Source organism: Gossypium raimondii, chromosome 3 (assembly GCF_025698545.1).
Source record: "Gossypium raimondii isolate GPD5lz chromosome 3, ASM2569854v1, whole genome shotgun sequence".
Lineage (NCBI taxonomy): Eukaryota > Viridiplantae > Streptophyta > Magnoliopsida > Malvales > Malvaceae > Gossypium > Gossypium raimondii.
This window is the reverse complement of record NC_068567.1, coordinates 30,348,267-30,367,915: the sequence shown is the minus strand read 5'-3', so window position 1 is coordinate 30,367,915 and position 19,649 is coordinate 30,348,267. Positions and strand designations below refer to the sequence as shown.

At 34.6% G+C, this 19,649-nt stretch overlaps 1 protein-coding gene across 1 annotated transcript; it reads right to left on the bottom strand.

The window, feature by feature from the left end:
- Nucleotides 1-3,388: 3,388 nt before the first annotated feature.
- LOC105794034 (pumilio homolog 5) lies at nt 3,389-13,329 on the bottom strand. Its single transcript, XM_012622997.2, has 10 exons — nt 13,085-13,329; nt 10,352-11,038; nt 7,330-8,744; nt 7,094-7,235; nt 6,875-6,982; nt 5,823-6,035; nt 5,600-5,710; nt 4,878-5,072; nt 4,130-4,301; nt 3,389-3,640 (listed from the first exon to the last, which is right to left on the bottom strand). The coding sequence occupies exons 2-10, from the start codon at nt 11,000-11,002 to the stop codon at nt 3,612-3,614; spliced, it is 3,036 nt and encodes a 1,011-aa protein (XP_012478451.1). The 5' UTR covers nt 11,003-11,038; nt 13,085-13,329; the 3' UTR covers nt 3,389-3,611.
- Nucleotides 13,330-19,649: the final 6,320 nt, after the last annotated feature.

Genomic DNA, 19,649 nt, shown 5'->3' with positions numbered 1-19,649 from the left:
GTTTAACTGAGTTAATTTCGATTGTTAGTTTGTCTTTCTTAATTTTTATTTAATTTATGATATTTCCATTATTTAATTTTAATTTGGTTTTTCGTACTATAATTTTAGATTATTACTATTTAGCACTGCTAGTGTAGAAAAAAGAATTTTAGTTTAATTCAACCTCTTTAGGGTATGATCCTCGAAATACTTCCCGGAGTGTTTCGTTGTAACACTTCACTATATTACAATGACTTGTACACTTGCAAACACCGTTGTTTTATTATTTATCTTTTTGTTGTAGTATTTTCAGTCCAAGCGTTCATACGTCTGGCGGCAGTCAATAGATATATGTAATTTACAAAAGAAATGTTATTAAATGGAATAAGGAATATCATATGAAATTTTCATGTCTATATGATCATTTGAAACATTGGATATGGCTTTAAACTAACATGATGTAATTCCTTATAAAAAATGTGTTGAGAATTGATGTTAAGTTGTTAATTTACCAAAGTGATCTATTAGTATGCTTGATTATTTAAATGCTTTATCATTTTTAATTCAATTTTTTTCAGCATCATTAAGCATTTAATGCTCAGTGTTTCTATATGTAGGTATAAGAGAAGATAGGTCATGGTCGTTTAGTTTGAAGGCATCCAAAGGTGCAACTCAACTCATCAAAGTCCCTTTAATGTTTCACTAAAGTTTCTTCAGTAATGGCATGTAGGTCTAGATAATTAAGGAGTCTTTTATATGAGCAAATGATGGTACCTTAAATACAAGAAATTGTTAGTTGTTCATAATGTTTTTATATTTCTAAAAATTGAATATGTTATGCTTGTGGATGATAGGTTAATTGATTGTTAAATATGTTAACTTGATATTTAAGTTTGGTAACTAATGAACATAATTGATCCCATGATGTTTAATTGTGTTTGTGTGAGTGTAAATGGTGTTGAAAACATAAATTTTGAGTACTACAAGTATTGGTTTTGATATGGTAATGTTTTAGTCAAATTAGGTAAATTTTTTGTCCGGGCAAACTTGATTCGATAAAGGGGGTTAGTTGTATCGAAACAAGTTAGAATGCAAATAGCTATAATACAAGGCACTTGTATCGGTAGAACTATGGACTTTTATTGATACCACAGTTTTTGACACATATCCCTGTACTATTTTGAAACCTCTTTACCTCTTGAGTTTCACATTCGACCCCGAACACCTCCAAACACCTAGAAACTAATTTTTTTTAATATTTTCAACATGATTTTTAAGTTATAAAATTGAATCTACTTATTTTCAAATATTTTTTTTAAAAAAATTAAAATTAAATCAAAGTTCTTATGGAATAACCGATAATAGATTGAGTTGCTTCAGCAACGAATGTGCTCACATTCGGATCTAACGATTGGATTAGATGTGGGGTGTTACAAAAGATATTAGATTAGATCAAGTAACTTGGTAACATATCCTAAAGATTTAAAGATTTATCCGAATCATATTACAGATATTATTGATGTTGATTATCTTGTTATTTGATGGGAAGATTGAACGTAATTTATCTTTATGTTAACAATCTTTAAACTCTTATATATTTGAAAGGCTTGTGTAGGTAAAAAAGGGTGGAGAATTTTAGCACTTACTCTGTTATTTTGAACTAGTTTTTAAGAGTGCATTTTGTAAGTAACCAAGTGAGTCACTTGGTTTTTATCTAAGTTTTTCAGGGAGAAAATTTAAAGGAGAGTCGTCTAGATCTTCTTAGCTACAAAAGTCAGGTTGTTAATCTAGTGAGTGTTAGTGGTTGTAATTACTTGTTGCTCAAGGTGTTAAGATAGTGAATTTTCTGTTTGGGCAAGACTCACAAACATAGAAAACCAAACTAAATAAACATATCATTGTGTTCATCATTGTTCTTCACCAGTACCTTAAGGAGTTGGCACTGCTTGTAGAACTGCTCAAATTGCTTGCAATTATCAATTTTGTTCTTTCACGATTCATTTATCCGTTTCAACTCTCTTATATTACTTAATTGTATCAAACTTTCATGTCCGACCAAAGTTGAAAATCAACTTTTGTTTGGCAAGAAAGTTGTTCAACTTTTCTTGTAATATGAGTAACATAAAGAAAAGGTGTACTAGACACAAGGGGTTAAAGCTAAGGGATTGCATATTCTTCATCAAACATGAGAAACCCTTTACATTGTTTTATGCTTTAACATCCAAATGACTATGGTGACGGTTATTTTCCAGATTGATCACATAAAAGTACCTGCAAATCTTGACTTTAAAGCTTCAGTTTACGTTCAGAGAAAATGCAATTTGAATTGGCAAAGATCATTAGGAAAGAACAAAGCTGAAAGAGTAAGTTGCAGTGTAGCGGAAGTGAAAAGTGAAGCATGTGAATTAGTCGCTGGAGTTAAGCTTTCAGTTAGGGAAGGAGATGCTAACATCCAGTTATCTCTTCTAAAGCAGTGAAAAACACTAATCGATTTGAGTTTAAATTTTTATTTTTTAAGAACATCTTAAAGATTTTTAACTTTAATATTTACTCATGACAAATATTTAGTAGGGTCAATCTGTGTAAATTTTCATCAAAACATTAATTGATTTTTTTATTCTTTTAAATATATTTTAACTTGATGTAGTGCTGTCAAAACTACACCTAATGTCAATTTTAACTTCAAAAAATTACAAAATAGTTATTAAACTATTCAAAAAATTTCATTCAAGTCACCGGTTGCTAAAATCACTGTTTTATGGTCTTTTTTATTTGCACTAGCTGCACCAACCGAAAGCTCTCATCGTTCTCTTCTATAGTTCTTATTTTTTTATGAAACTTTCTTGAACCTCACTAATCTACAAACAAAAATCCATATAACTCTCTTCTTTGATCTTTGACATTTAATAGTTAGACTAACTTGAATATTTGATCGTACCGATTATTAAATCACGACTTCAAACCTACTAGCTAGATTTTTAAATATATAACAACTTAGTAACTTGAATAAAAATTTGTTATTAATTCAATGATTTAATTTCAAAATAATTTAATGACCGCTTTTTGAGATTAAATGTTCAAAATGATAAGATGTTAACTTCGTATAGTTCACCCATAATTTGGTGGACAATTAAGTGAATTGCTTTTCTAATGTTGATTTCTAAAATAAATTCAGTATTGGGCTACTGGTTTTAACCGTTTCAGTCCAAGGAAAAGTTAACCCATTAGAGATTTGAATTAAATAAATAAACAATTAATTGATTTACTGGTATGGACTTTGAAACAAATCTCAATCCCAAAAAATCTTATAAGCCCAAGAGCTTTAGCAAGAAAGACGAGCACACGCAGATATACACATGCATTACTCGTTCACTAGAAAACATAAATATATGATGAAAACCTGCAAGCATTTGTCAAGCTAAATTTCAATCAATTTCCAAGCAATCACTGCAAGCTTTTTAAGTTGTTTGATTCTATACATAGATATACATAAACACGGTTTAAAACATACAGTAATACATTTATTCCCCGACTTTTAACTATTTATCTAGCAGGCCTGGAACAGTTCCAGGCTGTTGTCTTCCCTAAGAATGATCAACAGTTTTCCCAAGTCGCGCATACTCGAAAGACTGCTAATGCCCCGACGCTGAGGCATCGCTTTCTGCATTGAGCAATCAAGCATAAACCATCCTTACTTCAAGTTTCTATAAAATCAGGAAAATACTAAAAGCAGAGCAAAGACAAAAGACCGGGTTTATTTTAGCAATAAAAAAAACACCTTATCTTATTCTTAGGCGATATTTCCCTTAGAATCCTCATAACATACCAGTAAATGACAATTTCTCTAAACCTGCTTTTAACAAACATAAAAAAAGTATTTTCCAACAATCCTTTACTTTTTCTTTTCGTTTTTCAGGCTAAATGGAAGGTGTTTGTTTTTTGGTACAAATGTTCCCACAAAGTAATATGAATTAACAATAATGCACACGACATGTGACATGCAGCAGTCCATTGTTTATATCAATACTTCATCATGTAACCAAATAAACAAGAGAACAATCTACTTTTCATCATGTAAAAAAAAAAATTATTATAATTTCTTCTCAAATGATCTTTAAATTTTATGTCAATGAATAGAAAATTAACGCACCTTCACCAAGCAGTTGCTCAAACCTAGCAGCAATGTGTTTCCCGTAAGTATATTTCTTCAAAGCATTAAGATGAACTCTTACACGATCCAGTAATAGTTCCCGTTGTCTATCATTGCTTACTTCAAGAACCTTCTGGACCACATAATTTGCAAATTGGTCCTTCATCATAGTCTAACAAAGAAAAGTCAGAACATAATACTACGAGAAAAAGATATGTTCAATTTGCAAAATAATACATTTATAAAACATCACAAAACTAGTAACAATCCCTGAATCTTCATGCTCGTCAAGGCATCATAATCTCTACAGTTGGTCAGTAAAGTTTCACATTAGGGACAAACTAAAGGAAAAGAAAGTAAAGATGCCGAATTCCAAGTTTAGTACATTTTCGTTTGGGGCAAAGAGAACTGTGACAGTAGAACACCAGAACAAAAGTATTTGGATATCTCACTCGCATCATATAAACAGTCAGGTTCCCTCGATGATTCATAATTTAAGCAATGCATTATATCCAAACCCAGCTATTCATTTATCATACGAAATTGGTTAGATCTTCAGAATTATATAAAGGTGAAAGCAATAAGGTTTAAATGAACAAAGAAAATGGATGAAGTTGGAAAAACTGAGAAAATAATGGTCAATCACTTAAAAAGAAAAAACCCCAATAAGAAAAGAGTTCTAGATCTTGTCGAAAACTAAAGCTAACAGTGATAATTGGTTGCAATAAATGCTTTTTACTCAACTTACCAATAAAGAGTCATTTTCATCAGACTGTCCGATTATCTCCTCAACCAAATGCTCTCGTTCAGCACCATCACCATACTCCAAGCACTTCTCAACAACATTTGATGCATATTTATGTTGACTCATTTGTACAATTTTCCCAGTCAACTTGCTAATAATGTGGCTCCTTTCATGCGGCTTTCCCCTCTCCAAAACATGCTGCAAGTAGTAAAATCCAACAGATTGATTTCAATCGAGATATCAGAAATTAAGGTGAGTGGGAAAGTACTAAAGAAAAATAATTAAGAACCAATAAAGAGGCCTTGATTTGATTTTCCCTATAGTCAATATTATCAAATAAGGATAGATTTGCACTACCACCAATTTCCACAGCATATACAACCAATATATCAGCCACCGAAAATGGAAACTAACAAAAGAAACTAAAAGTGAAAAAGGAATAAGAAAACATTAGCAGATATGTCATAAGCCTATGTTTCTCCAAATCTTCATCTTTTGGAATACCATGTGAGACACCCAAGTTGTATACATACCCATATCGACAAACCCAAGTCCTAGTAACTTAGCTGTTCGCATTCCTAGACGGCAGATCAACGAATTGGCAAAACAAATAAGCTGTTCTAAGCTCTCTAAAGACGATGCTTTTTTTGAGAAGCAAATAGTGTTCATAGAAGTTATCCAATTAGCCATCAATAAAACTGACAATCAGAAGGTAAAAAGCAAACCTGGGTAACATAATTTCCATACTGATCTTGAGAAAGGTCGTAAGCAGCATCCAAAATTTCATCAATGATGCACTTACTTTGCAGTTTGTTTGAACAATGCTCCAAAACTCTCTATCACAAATCCAGAATAATAGCAAATGATAAGAACATGGAATAAAGGGAATATAAAATAAGACTTCTTATGTTCAGCCCTCTTGTAGGGACCAACAAAATGTAATATTACCTGAATGACACGACAACCATAGGGATGAGTAGAAAGGGTGGCAACTTGACCACGAAATGCCGAAATAATAAACCCAATTCTATCAGTAGGGATACACTCTATACACTTTTGTATGACGTGATTCCCATTTTGATCACGTACACATTTCATAACATGACCATCAAGCTCCTGAACAAGTCGGGTTTTTTTATCCAGATCAATCACTTCCAACGCCTGGAAAAACAAATTTCACATAAAGAATCTCCGGAAACCACACTAAATTGATGAAGAAATGCTTTGTCATAATCCATGACTGAAACCAATTTGAAAATATAAGTACCTTTCACAAAAGAGATAGAAATTGAAAAACATGACAGCAACTATTTACCACTTTTATACAGTTCAAGAGATGCTCATCCATTTTATGACCCGAAGGCCCAATATCAGCTAGGGTGCATCAAACAATAAAATAATAACTAATCTCCACATACATGTATAAATACATAAATATGTCAGAATATATTTTTATGTGCATATCTATGAGAATAACCAGTTATTAGTCCAACATAATGATCATATCAACAAATTTATATGATCATATAATACAATGACCGGATGCAGATGGACATTCTTCAAGAAAAGAAGCTAAGATCTCATTACTGGGGACATGATCATATCATTGTCATTCTAAGAAAGTAAATAACAATTTATGGCTTTGTTGAGAGTCCTGCCGTTGTAAGGCTCTACTGTTCAATACATTGATATTTGAATAGCTTATGAAAGAACATATGGCTCAAAAAGGGCACAGCAATCCTTGACTCTCACTGAAAATTACATAAAAACAAATTAAAGATTGCATATATTTATATATAAGTCCAAGCTAAGAAGATGAATACCAGTAATTTTTTTTTAAAAATGATTTAAACTAATCATAACATTTGATGATAGTATTTGTTTCAATCATTCTTTCTTTTCTGGGGTCAAATTTTTAAAATGATAAAAGTGAGTCTCATCCACAGAAATATTCAAGCCACACCACTGTGAATATCATACTTATAAAAGGTTCCATATACCTTCTGTATCACACGACAACCATACATTTGCAGACTAAAGTTTAACATATTTCCAACCAGTTGATCAGCAAGTTCATTTCGCTGCTCGCAACTCCCATGCTCAAAGAACTGCCACACAGCAGCAAAATTCAGCAATCCAAAAATGTTATTCAAATTGCTTACAATTCCCACTAAAAGTAAATTACTTGAAGCATTCATAAAACACATTTAAAACCATACCTTTTGAATGACGTAATTACCAAAAACATCAGTCATTAATCTTGAAGCATGCGGAAGGACTTCTTTGTAAACAGACTCCTTGTCCTCAATACAGCAATGCTCCAGCTTCTGCTGGATAAATCGACTCCCATGTTGATCAACACTGAAGTCAAACAGGTATTAAATTATTTCTCCCGCTAGCAATAATGATCACATTATATATAGAGAATGAAAACAAACTTGATAGAGAAAACTGCCTGAATTCAACTATACGACCAAATATATCAGAGAGCTCAAATTTTCGGGCATTGCTGGATTTCAGTTCTTCAAGAAAGGAATGCCTTTTGGAGTCCTCAAAGCTGCTGACTCTCTGTCCTTGCCATGCAGAATGAGGTCCTGCTTTTGGAGGAAATCTAGTTTCATTTCTGCGACCTAGAGGAGTCATTCCACCTACCGGTGATGATGGCATCAGCGGACTAGCAACTGGTGATGTAGGGTATTGGGCAATAACACCCATGCTGTGGTGACCTCCATAAAAGCCACCACCAATACTTCCAACTTTCCCAGGATTTGGAATGCTTAGCCTCCCATTAATTGGAGGCTGAACTTTTGGATCTCCAATATAAGCAGCACCACTTGACTCTTTCTGCACAAAAGAATCAATTTGGCCCCCAGAAGCACCAGTTGATGACAAATGACCATGCTGAACAGAAGCACCATATGTGCTGCTAAACGAATTTGGGAGGTATTGCATATGAAGTGGATCGACTAAGGAAGGTGGCAGCACTAATCCATGCTGCCCATAGAAGTGGCCAAGATGCTGTAAATCACTTGTATGTGGAGTGTTTTCCCCAGTTGAAGCACCATAAGTTCGATTATTGAAGCTTGAACCAGAAGCAGTAGAGTCAAATGGCAAAGAAATAGCAGCATGAGAAGGGTATCCGCCCATAAATGGGGGAAGAAATGCAGGATTCATGGGATATCCACCGATATTGTATTGTGAAGCATACAGACCAGATGGCTGAAAATTGGCATAAAGTGGGTTTGCAGAAGTCATATATGGTGCTGCTGTTGCATACATGGGAAGCGTGAGTCCAGAAGAATGCAATAATGGTTGTGATGCCACAGAAGAGAACCTAGAATGGCTATACAGATGGCTCAATCCTTGAGAACTGGCCTGTGCTGGAAGTCCTTGGGCCTGATGTGGAGAAGCTGGTTGAATAGATGAATAATATTCTTGAGGCATATTCCTTCCATGAGACTGCTGTGCTTCTTGTTTTTTCCTCATTCTGGACTCTACAGTGGAAAGTATGACAGACTGTGAAACATCACCAGGGGAATCCGCATCTGACTTAGCATCTTTCACATTTGTATCATTTTTTGAAGATGTTGATAATCTAACCACCTGTTCAGGACATTGCGAGCTCTGAATAGAGGTCTCTGAAGAATCCTTGTGGGGTATCAAACTAATAGCATGAGCATCCAGGGCATTTCTATCCATGCAAGCATCAGAAGAACCCACGATCGATTCAGGTACTTTTGAAGAAGAGTTAATGGAAGAAAAATTTGACGAGATGGCATTAACATCATGATCTATTGGGTCATCTGCTGTGGTGATGCCTGATGAACGTGACTGACTATACACAGGTGAAGGGGTGCGGGGGAAGTCTTCCTACACATTTGCCAAGAAAAAAAGCAGAACATCAATATAAGGCGACACAACTAAAAAATATCCAAACGCAAAAATGCCGAAAGCTACTTAATAAACACAATGGCAATAATATCAATACATGTAAATTCCGCGTCAGACAGCTTTGAATTGAACTTCATAGGAACACCATGGCTGCAAAGGGTAGATTTATAAGAGGTTGAAGTCTGAATGTGATCCTTCATCTGTTTCTACTCTACTATTTTATTTCTTTATCCCAGTTCCAATGATTTTAATCCATATACTCCTATTAAAAGCCAATTTAAGAATAATTGATGATGATTTTAATATATTTGCCTTTTAACTTATATGATGTGCCACTCTGGTGAGAAAGAAGCAGCTGCTAAGATACATTGCAGCACTGTAGAATAAATGAGAGGCAGCAGTATATCAGAACACCTGAGAGTCATTTAAATTGTATGTGACTTTGCTTTCTCAGCCTCTATGCAAACACACAGGCAAGAATATAGGGCTGCATGTAGTTTTCTTCGTAACATTTGAGAAGGAAAATGTTGAAATATTTTAAATTGGCATCATTCTACAGTGTCTATCTATCCAACTGCTGATGTGCAGTGCATTAAAAGAGAAAAAAAAAACAAAACAACAAACGAGACATCATTTGTTTCCTGGGTTATCTTATGCCAATTATCTCTTATAACAATGTGGTTATGAAACTAGTTTGATGTGAAAAAAGCAACTACAGCAGTCTTAAAAGTAGCTTGACTTGGGTTCAAGCGTCCAATGTGGATGTATCTAAGGGATACATATATGAGAAAACTTATTTAAAAATATCACAAAAATATATGAATATATTATTATGTAAAAAAATACTGCCATTAAAAAACAATTTTGCTTAAATTCAAATATTTTATTTACTGTTAATATTAAATATTTGTGTTTTAGTCAACCTTAAATCCTTGATATTAGATTTTATATGATCAATTACTAGTCCAAAATATCAAAGGCCTAAGGCCCTTATTTTTCTTATTGACCCAGAGAATATTAGTTGTTTCTTCCTTTATTTCCTCCTTTTCTGTTTTCTTCTTTTCTTCCTTTTCCTTTTCCTTCTTTTCTTTATTTTTTTCTTTCTCCTCCTACCCCTCTTATTTCTATGTTCTCTCTAAACTCATGCTACAGCAGCACCCAAAAAACCCAGAATTTGGCAGTGGACTTCCGTGCTTGTCGCCAATCTCAAACGACTGGCATCAGATTTTCACCAAACCCACATATTCCCCTTTATCTCCTCTTTCCATTTCTTCAGTTAGATTTTTGAAGGGAAAAAGAAGAAGAAGAAACCAAGATGATTAGTTTTCACTAGTTCAAGCATCTATATGTTATGTGTACTAGTAGCCCATTGATATCTAAATACTGTATTAGTAGGAGCATGACGGACGATATAATAAATAAAATATTGGACTCTCACCAATAATACTGTACTGGAGAGTTCTTTTTCATCCCCAAAAAGCTTTTGCCCAAACATACAGGAGAGTTAACTCACCAACATCTCTCTGGAAATGGCGGACATATAATAAATAAATAAAAAATAATAAACAGAAAAAAGATAAGAATACCTGTATCAGATCAACCAAACTCTTGTGGCGACCAGGGAAAGATGCTAAGTCTTGTTCAAGCAAAGGCTCATTACTATCTTCTGCCCACTTGTCTAAAGCTTGTATAGGGGATGATCTATCATCCTCAACTTCCTCCTTATGTGTAGTGAGTGAAGTTCGATAAAAAGGTAATGACCCATTGCCACTATCATCCACAGATGTTGCTCTCCAGTTACTACCGAAACCACCAATATGGCGTGCCAAGCGTCGGTTTTCATGTGAAATAAGGGGCGGTGGAAGCCTTGGATTTAAGTTAATGTTGGAGCAATAGTAAGCAAAATAAGCTGGATGAGAACGCAGTTGCTCCTCAGACTCACACTTGTCAATGACACTGCTCAAACTTGCCAGGCTTGAAGTCAGGCTAGTGTTCTTTTGAGCCAAAAGGTTTCCAAGTGCTGTAAATGAACCTTCCATACTTGGTGGAGCACTCCCACTTCGATTTGGCACTGTATCTGTTTGATCTCCACGGATTTTTTGTCCTTTCAAAAGCATTGTCAACTCCTCTACTTCCATATCATTCAATTGTGAATCAAATACTAGAGCATCCTTTGAAGAGCGCCACTTTGTAGCCCCATTACTTTCTATCATTCGCATCGGGCTCTCAGTTGCCATGTTCTATGGAGAAAGATCATCAAAGACCTCGTTTTCCTAATAACAGTAAGAATCACATTATTCTCTTGGAATGCGCATGGATGCAATGCCTTGTCACTATTAGAACTCACTGCTAATCATTCACAAGTATGAACATGATGAAAATGGTACCATTTTCATGGTAAAGCATGAGATGTTGCATTTATTGCCAGAAAAAGTGACAAAAACAAGTAATCAAAATGATACCATATGAGCTTAAAGGTTCTGACATAAGTGAGAGATTCAAATATGAATCTAATATATATACAATTCAAGCATTAGCAAATATATGTAAGAACCTTTTAGCAGAAATGAAAAAAATGCTTTTTTTGGTTTCCTTTTGTTCCTACATAGGGTAGGGCTATCAAATTCACAGGCTCCACAATAACATTAGGAAAACAAGTAAATCTAATACTACGTTTGAACTTGAAATTTGAGTCTCAAGTTCTGGGTTGCCCTTAGGGGGAGCAAAAATACTGTATAAAACTATGACCTAATATATGGAAAACAAGCAAATCTAACTGTTACATTACATTTGCCTAAACCATTGTCTTCAACTCATGCACCCAGACAATAAAAGTACCTCAAACTCTTTCAGGAAAGGCACATGACCAGTGCACCTACAACCTTTCTTTTTTGGGTTAAACCCATAAAATATAAGAATATAAAATCAACAAAAAAAATTAAGAAAATTATCAAAGTTTTTAATCAATTCAATGCTGATTATCTGTGATGTGAGAATTACACAACTTTTTTTTTTTATTACTCCGCTCAACAACTAATCAATCCAAAATACTGAACATTTAGAGGATAAGTAGTATCTTTCAAATAAACAATTAAATACTTTTATATACCTGCACATCTAAGAAGGTCAGTCTTCAAGTACGTTGACAATATTGTCAAAGCGTCACTGTTATGAGACAATTTCACACCAAAAGGACATCCGGCTTAGCACAACACATTTATAGGTTTCTAAATCTCAAATGAGATACAAAAACAGATTTGATCTTCTATGTATATGAGGAAATATGATTAGCTTATATCTATAGGTCATGACTTTAATATAGGATTCATTTAAACACAAACAACTACATAGAAGAAATAAAATTCATAAAATGAGGTTTCCTCGATAACATCAATTGCAGAGCAAGCAAGCTAAGACATTTCAAAACCAGAAAGACTGGAAAAAATTAATAAATATCGATACATGCAACAAGAAAAACACACAAACAGACATCAAGAGAAAACATGTGAAAGTCAAAATTAAACTGTTAACTGAAAATTTTGGTCAATCAAGACATGAACTTGAATGATGGATTATGTATTAGAAAAGATACAAACATCAAAGAAAGATGTCAGATGCATAGTACTCTAAGGAGGAAAAAAAAAAAACTCACATAAGCAGAAAGGTAGGTTTTAGTAATACAGATGAATCATAAGCAAAAGCAAAAAACGTCAACTTCACCAAAGCAAAGGCTGGCATGTAACCATCAACCAGCTTGACTCTTATCCCTTTGGACAACTAAATTTCAGTTCGTCGGCACAAAAACAGTAAATTATTGACCACATTATAATCCATACATGAATTCATTCAACCAAACCAGCTGTTTGGCTCATATAGTTCAGACTTCGGTTCCAAATTCTTCCAGAACTCCATACAGGCATATATGGCTAACAGCTATCGACCAGTATACATATACAGTAGTGATCAATTTGCATTTCAGACCTTAAGAAAAACTAACAAAACAGAAAATAAACCCGAGAAAGAGCAAGTCAACCTTCATCAATATTCTTAGCCGTAACACCCGCCAAAGAAACCCTTACTTTATCAACCAAAAAACTCACAGCTACACCCATTTACCTAATGAAACATATCATCCCTGAGCCATATTTAATATAATTAAACAGAACCCATTAATCTTAAAGCAAGAAACTATCTTTTACTCAACAATCGACCAATTCCAGCGACACCGAACAGCCAATAACAATAACGAAACAAGCCCCCCACCCAAAAAAAAAAAAGAAAAATAGAAGTTAGTGTTGCCAAAGTTAAAAGACCCAAACCTTGGGAGTTTGAAACGACAACTCTTCACAAAATCTGTTGGAATCTCAGTAGACTTATGGAAATGCCAACTAAATCCAAAGCCCCATGCTTTAGCAAGAGAGAAAGTTTGTTGCTTTGATTGAGAAAGCAATTTTGTTTTAGAAGAAAGAGAAAGCAAAATCTTTACTTGCAGAGATTGCCTATGTTTTATTTTATCCCAAGGGTTTGAAGTTTTGGACTTCCAATTTTTTTTCTTTTAATAATAATTTGGTAAAGCATAGCGTGAAAAGAAAATTGTAAAAAACAATGAATTATAAAATGTTTACTTAGAGACTCTTGGAAATGACGGAATTGACATTCTGTATTCTCTTCGGGATAAGCAACACCAATGGTCCTTAAAACTTTTATTAAAAATACATTTCAATAACTCAACATTCAAAAGTTGCATAATTATCACTAAAGTTATCAAAATATAACACTTATTCGTTAACTTTCGAGGATGATAAGGCACGTTAAATCAAAGGGTTAATAACCAATTAAGCCCTTGAACTATAACTAAAATATCAATTTGATACTTTTAAAATTTTTCTTAATAATAATTTTAAAAAATTTAAAGGGTAAACTGCTTAGATAGTCACCCAACTTTTAACATGTTCCTATTTTGGTCACCGATTTTGTTTTGTTAATTTAGTCACCCCATTAGATTAATTTTCATTTTTCGTCACTCCGCCATTAAAATGTCTTAGATGTTAGAGTATGCCCAAAAATTAATCATGATATTATCGTAATCACATACTCGTTTTACCTTATTTATTAATATAAGGTATTGTCATTGTTATTTCAGTTTATTTTTCGTGTATAAATAAATTGGTTAATAATAAAGTCCCGAGAATAATATGATTATTCTTAAAAGGCCCTTAGTCAAGTATTATTGTGGGCTTGGACAATGATAATGCATTAAGACTAATGTGTAATTGATTGATTACAAAGTGTTATCATTGACATGGAGATATCAAAATCGATACATAAGTATGTATTAGAGAAAACATCTTGGACTAACCCATTATGAGTATGTTTTTTAGATTATTATGTAATAGTCACAAAATTACTCATAATGATAACTTTGTATATGATCCTCAGACTTGATATCATCATTGTATAGTGACTTGTATATTTTGACATAGTCAAACGTCTACCATAATAGATTATACTATAAAGACTGATATTGGGTATGTCGTAATCTATGTAGTAGGATATGATTGATTAAGATAGGATTTTTCCCTCCTACATAATGGGAGCAATATCTTAGGCCTCTTGATGGAGTGAGACTAGAAATGCATAACCATGTTCAAATAAGTTGATATGAGATATCATACTTATTTGTTTATTGTAGTTGCTATGACCTCAGCCCGAGATGTTTCTATTGAATCCATTAACCTGCCACAAGGGCCTATAACTAGGTCACGAGCAAAGAATTTTAAAGATGCATTGGCAAGCTATGTGGATCGAGTTTGGGATGAACAAGAAGCCGAATCTATTCATCATGAAAGGATTAACCCAATAGGCGTCACTTGCAATTTATTGCAAATTGAACTGAAATTTTAATAAACTTATCTTTAGTTTAATAATTGAGTTGCTGGATATTTATTCAACTCATTTTAGTTTAATTAATAAGTGTTTTTATTGTTGAACTTGAATAAGTGTTGCTCTTAATTAATCTAGTTACTAGGATTATTTATTGATGCATGAGTTTAAGTTTATGCATCTTTAATTAACTAATTGCTGGAATAATTGATGCATATGTTTAGCTCATTTATTTAAGTTAAGTATTTATCTTTGATATGTTTAATTAATGTTTAAATATGTTTAATTAGTTCATTTTAATGTGTTTACTGCAGGTGTCTCTTCAGCTTATAACCGTTACAATTCAAGGCTGTTACAAATTAAATAAAGTGGTTGTTAAGTCATTTCCAGTTACAAAGTAAATGGGCTGTTACAAAGGAGGTTTATACATCATTTAAGGAGGTTTTAAGGAGCATTATATCATCTATTTAATTTTGGCAGCAACCTTTTAAACTACCAGCCCGTTTTTGCCATTTCAAAGGTTAATTCAAGCATTCAGATACCATTAAAGAGCTGATTAATAAGTTGGTGTCTATTCGGCTGGCCAAGGGCTAACTCAAGAGTCATTTTTCAAGCAATTAAAGACATTCATTCAGCTGAATTGAAGAAAATTCAATGAATGAGTTATTTGTTTCAAGAATGCCAAGAGACTTGAAATTTAATTCAGCTTTTAATTAGCACATTAAGATGAATGCTTGTGACTATTTGGCTATCCTATTTTAGCACTATAAATAGATGAAATCAAATTTTGTAATGGAGTTTTGATCCTCTTTGAATGAAACTCTGTTCATTTGGTAAGAATTACTTTTCTCCGATTTTGTACAAAGACTTGTTGGCTTATCTACAAAGCTAGTGGCGTCAACCCGTTCTTTGCTTTATCCCAAACTTATCACTTTAGTAAGTGTGGTGTTCGAACCCTATACTGAGCTTTCTATCTTTCTAGATAGTGGGTCAAGGTTTTGATTGAATTTTCTATCCATCTCATTAAACGTATAAATGTTGGGTCGACACTTACTAGTGTTGGTTCTTACTTGTTTCTTGGGCCATTTTTCTTTCCTTCATTTTATTATAACCGAACACATCCATTTTTCTCCATTTTTTTCTGAACCTTTTGTTGTTATAAAACAATATTGAGCCTATTTTTTTTCAATTTTATTTGTTAGCTATTCATTTGTTTCTTACTTCATCGTAAACGATCGGGCAACTCAAATACGACTCGACTCAACACCGAGGCGGATCGTATTATTTGGTATCAGAGCCATTAAAATGAGAAGTACGAACTTATGAAGACAAGCCGAAATAGGTTCGTGAAGTGCAAAAAAAATTCAAGTTGTATTCGCAAGTTCTCATTGTATTTTGAAGTATTGAAAAAAAACGAAAATTCAAAAAAAAATGAAACTTCAAAAAAAAACAGTGTTGGAAATTTCCTAATCCACAAAGATTGAATTTCTACCCCCATCTCTTCTACCCCAATGCCACACTCAACCCGAATTTAATTTATTTATTTTGTTCAGTCTACCCTATCCCTATTCATTATTTCCTTTGTTTCCCAAATTTGTGACTGACCCCTAAGCCTACGATTAAGCCTTGGTAAAGTCTGCTTACAAAGTCACGAGAAAAGAATGAGTGGAAAAAGGCATGAGAGCGTGAGCACAATAGAGAGGAGGTAAAAGCCAACATACGAGTGCAAACATGAGCGTGATTGTTATCAATTTCTTTCTTTCTGAGTGAACATAAGGTTTGTTGTGAGGTTTCAATTATTATCTTTCTTTAGTTCTGATTTGATTCATTTATTTTTTTATCACAAAATTCTGATCGAAATATAGAGGAGCGACAAGAATGACAACCTGTTCGAAAATGTTCCGGACCTTAATCTTCAAGCCATACTACGCGAGGTGGAGCGACTCTTTGACCAGAAGCTTGAGCCTATACAAGAAACATTGGACTTGGTTGAAGAGAGAGCACGTCGGAAAAGAACACCTCAAAGTTGCCCTAGAAATTATAGCCGACAACAACTTAACGAAGATGATCCGTTTGATCTTAGTGAGGCTGAAAGTGACCTAGGGTCCAATGTGAGTGTTCAACGAAGGGAACAATGGAATCGTGGCCAAAGAGATCGAAGATAAGAAGATGATGATCTCAAGAATATAAAGCTATCAATACCTCATTTTCAAGGCAAATCTGACCTTGAGGCGTATCTAGAGTGGGAGAAAAAGATTGAGTTGGTATTTGATTGCCATAACTATTCCAAGAATAAGAAGGTCAAATTAGTCGCAATCGAGTTTTCTGATTACGCGATGATCTGGTGGGATCAGTTCACCACTAGTCGAAGACGCAATGGAGAAAGGCCTATTACCACTTGGGTTGAGATGAAAGCGGCAATGCGACGACGATTCATTCCTTCGTATTATCATTGGGAACTCCATTAACAACTCTAAAATATTTTTCAAAGAACTAAGAGTGTAGAAGATTATTACAAGGAGATGGAGGTGGCGATGATTTGGGCGGATATGCAAGAAGACCGTGAGGCAATGATGGCTCATTTTCTAGCAGGTCTCAATCGTGATATTGCTAATGTCGTCGAACTTCAACATTACATCGTGGTGACGGACATGGTACACATGGCCATCAAAGTGGAAAAATAAATAAAGAGAAAAGGTGCTACCCGAGGCTATTCCACTACAAATCTTTCAAGATGGGGACAAGGTGTTAGCAAAAAGTTTTCCATCAAACCGAGCAAAGGATTCTATGGTGTTGCCCAAAACAAATAAGTCTTTGGCTGAATCAAGTAAAGGTAAAGCCATTGAGAGTTCGTCCAACCATTCAAGAGATATCAAATGCTTCAAATGTTTGGGAAGAGGGCATATCGCAAGTCAGTGTCCAAACCGGAACACCATGGTATTGCGTGTCGATGGTGAAATTGAAACGGAGGATGAAGAGGAAGATGAGGCCGAATTGAATTCTAATGAAGAAGAGGATTTGGAACACCCTATTGAAGGAGAGTTTCTTGTAGTCAAACGAAGCTTAAGCCTTCAAGGAGTGGAGAACGGGCAACAACGAGAGAATATTTTCCATTCGAGATACCAAATCCAAGGTAAAATTTATAGTATTATCATAGATGGTGGAAGTTGCACGAATGTGGCAAGTACTTTCTTGGTGGAGAAGTTAGGACTGCCAGCCACCAAACATCCGAGCCCGTACAAGCTTCAATGGCTCAACAATGGTGGTGGCTTAAAGTCATGAAACAAGTCATTGTTTCTTTCAAAATTGGAAAGTATTTTGACGAAGTTTTATGCGACGTGGTGCCTATGCATACGGGCTATTTACTGTTAGGACGACCATGGCAATTCGACCGGAGGGTGGTTCATGATGGCTATACCAATAGGTATACTGTCAAGCATTGTGGCAAGAAAGTCACACTTACACCATTAACCTCGAAGCAAGTATATGAGGACCAACTCAAACTCAAAACTTCTGTTGGACAAATGCAAGAAAAAGAGAAAAAGAATGCGAGTGGAAAAAAGAAGAAAAATGAGAGAGCTTGAGGTAAAATTTTAAAAGAAAGTGAAAAGGAAGCAAAAGAAGAAAAAAATGGAGAAGAAAAAAATTGAGAAAATAAGTGTGTTTGCAAGAGCGAGTGATGTTCGGAGAGCATTAACTTTGAGGCAACTTGTATTTGTACTCATGTACAAAGAAATTTTGTTAAACACTAACGAGTTACCCAAAGATCTACCTTCTTCTATATTGTCTCTTTTACAGGAATTTGAGGATGTTTTCCCAGATGAAGTGCATAGTGGATTGCCTCCCATTCGAGGCATCGAGCACCAAATTGACCTAGTGCCTGGAGCCGCACTTCCTAATCGGCCTGCTTATCGAACTAACCCGGAAGAAACCAAGGAGTTGCAAAAGCAAGTTGCTGAACTTATGGATAAGGGTTACATCCGAGAGAGTCTCAGTCTTTGCGTGGTGCCGGTTCTACTTGTGCCCAAAAAGGATGGTTCGTGGCGAATGTGTGTTGATTTTCGTGCCATCAACAAGATCACCGTCAAATATAGACATCCTATTCCTTGAGTCGATGATATGCTCGACGAATTAAGTGGTGCTAAAATATTCACAAAGATCGATCTTAGGAGTGGCTACCATCAAATCTGAATGCAAGAAAGCGATGAATGGAAGACTGCCTTCAAGACCAAACACGGTTTGTATGAATGGTTGGTAATGCCATTTGGTCTTACAAATGCTCCTAGTACTTTTATGCGATTAATGAACCATGTGTTGCGTGCTTATATTGGAAAATTTTGTGTCATATATTTTGATGATATCTTGATATACAGCAAGTCATTAGAAGAACATGTTCAATATTTGCGGGTGGTGTTAGAAACGTTGCAACAAGAGGTACTCTATGCCAATTTTAAAAAGTGTTCATTTTGCACTAACAAAATTGTGTTTTTAGGTTTTGTCGTGAGTTCCGAAGGATTGTAAGTTGATCAAGAGAAAGTTCGAGCAATTCAAGAATGGCTGCGCCTGACTAGCATTAGTCAAATTCGAAGTTTTCATGGGCTGGCTAGTTTCTACTGATGTTTCGTACCTAATTTTAGTACAATTGCTGCACCATTGACAAGTGTTATTAAGAAAAATTTAGCATTTTATTGGACAGATGAGCAAGAAAATTCATTCAATAAAATTAAACAATGTCTTGTTCAAGCACCTTTATTAGCACTTCCTAATTTTTCTAAAACCTTTGAAATCAAATGTGATGCTTCAAGTGTAGGAATTGGGATTGTGCTAACACAAGATGGAAAACCGGGGGCATATTTCAGCGAGAAGATAAGTGGCACTGTTCTCAATTATCCCATGTATGATAAGGAAATGTATGCCTTAATTCGATCCCTTGAGACGTGGCAGCATTATTTGTGGTTGAAGGAGTTCATGATTCACTCCGACCACGAAGCCTTAAAATAG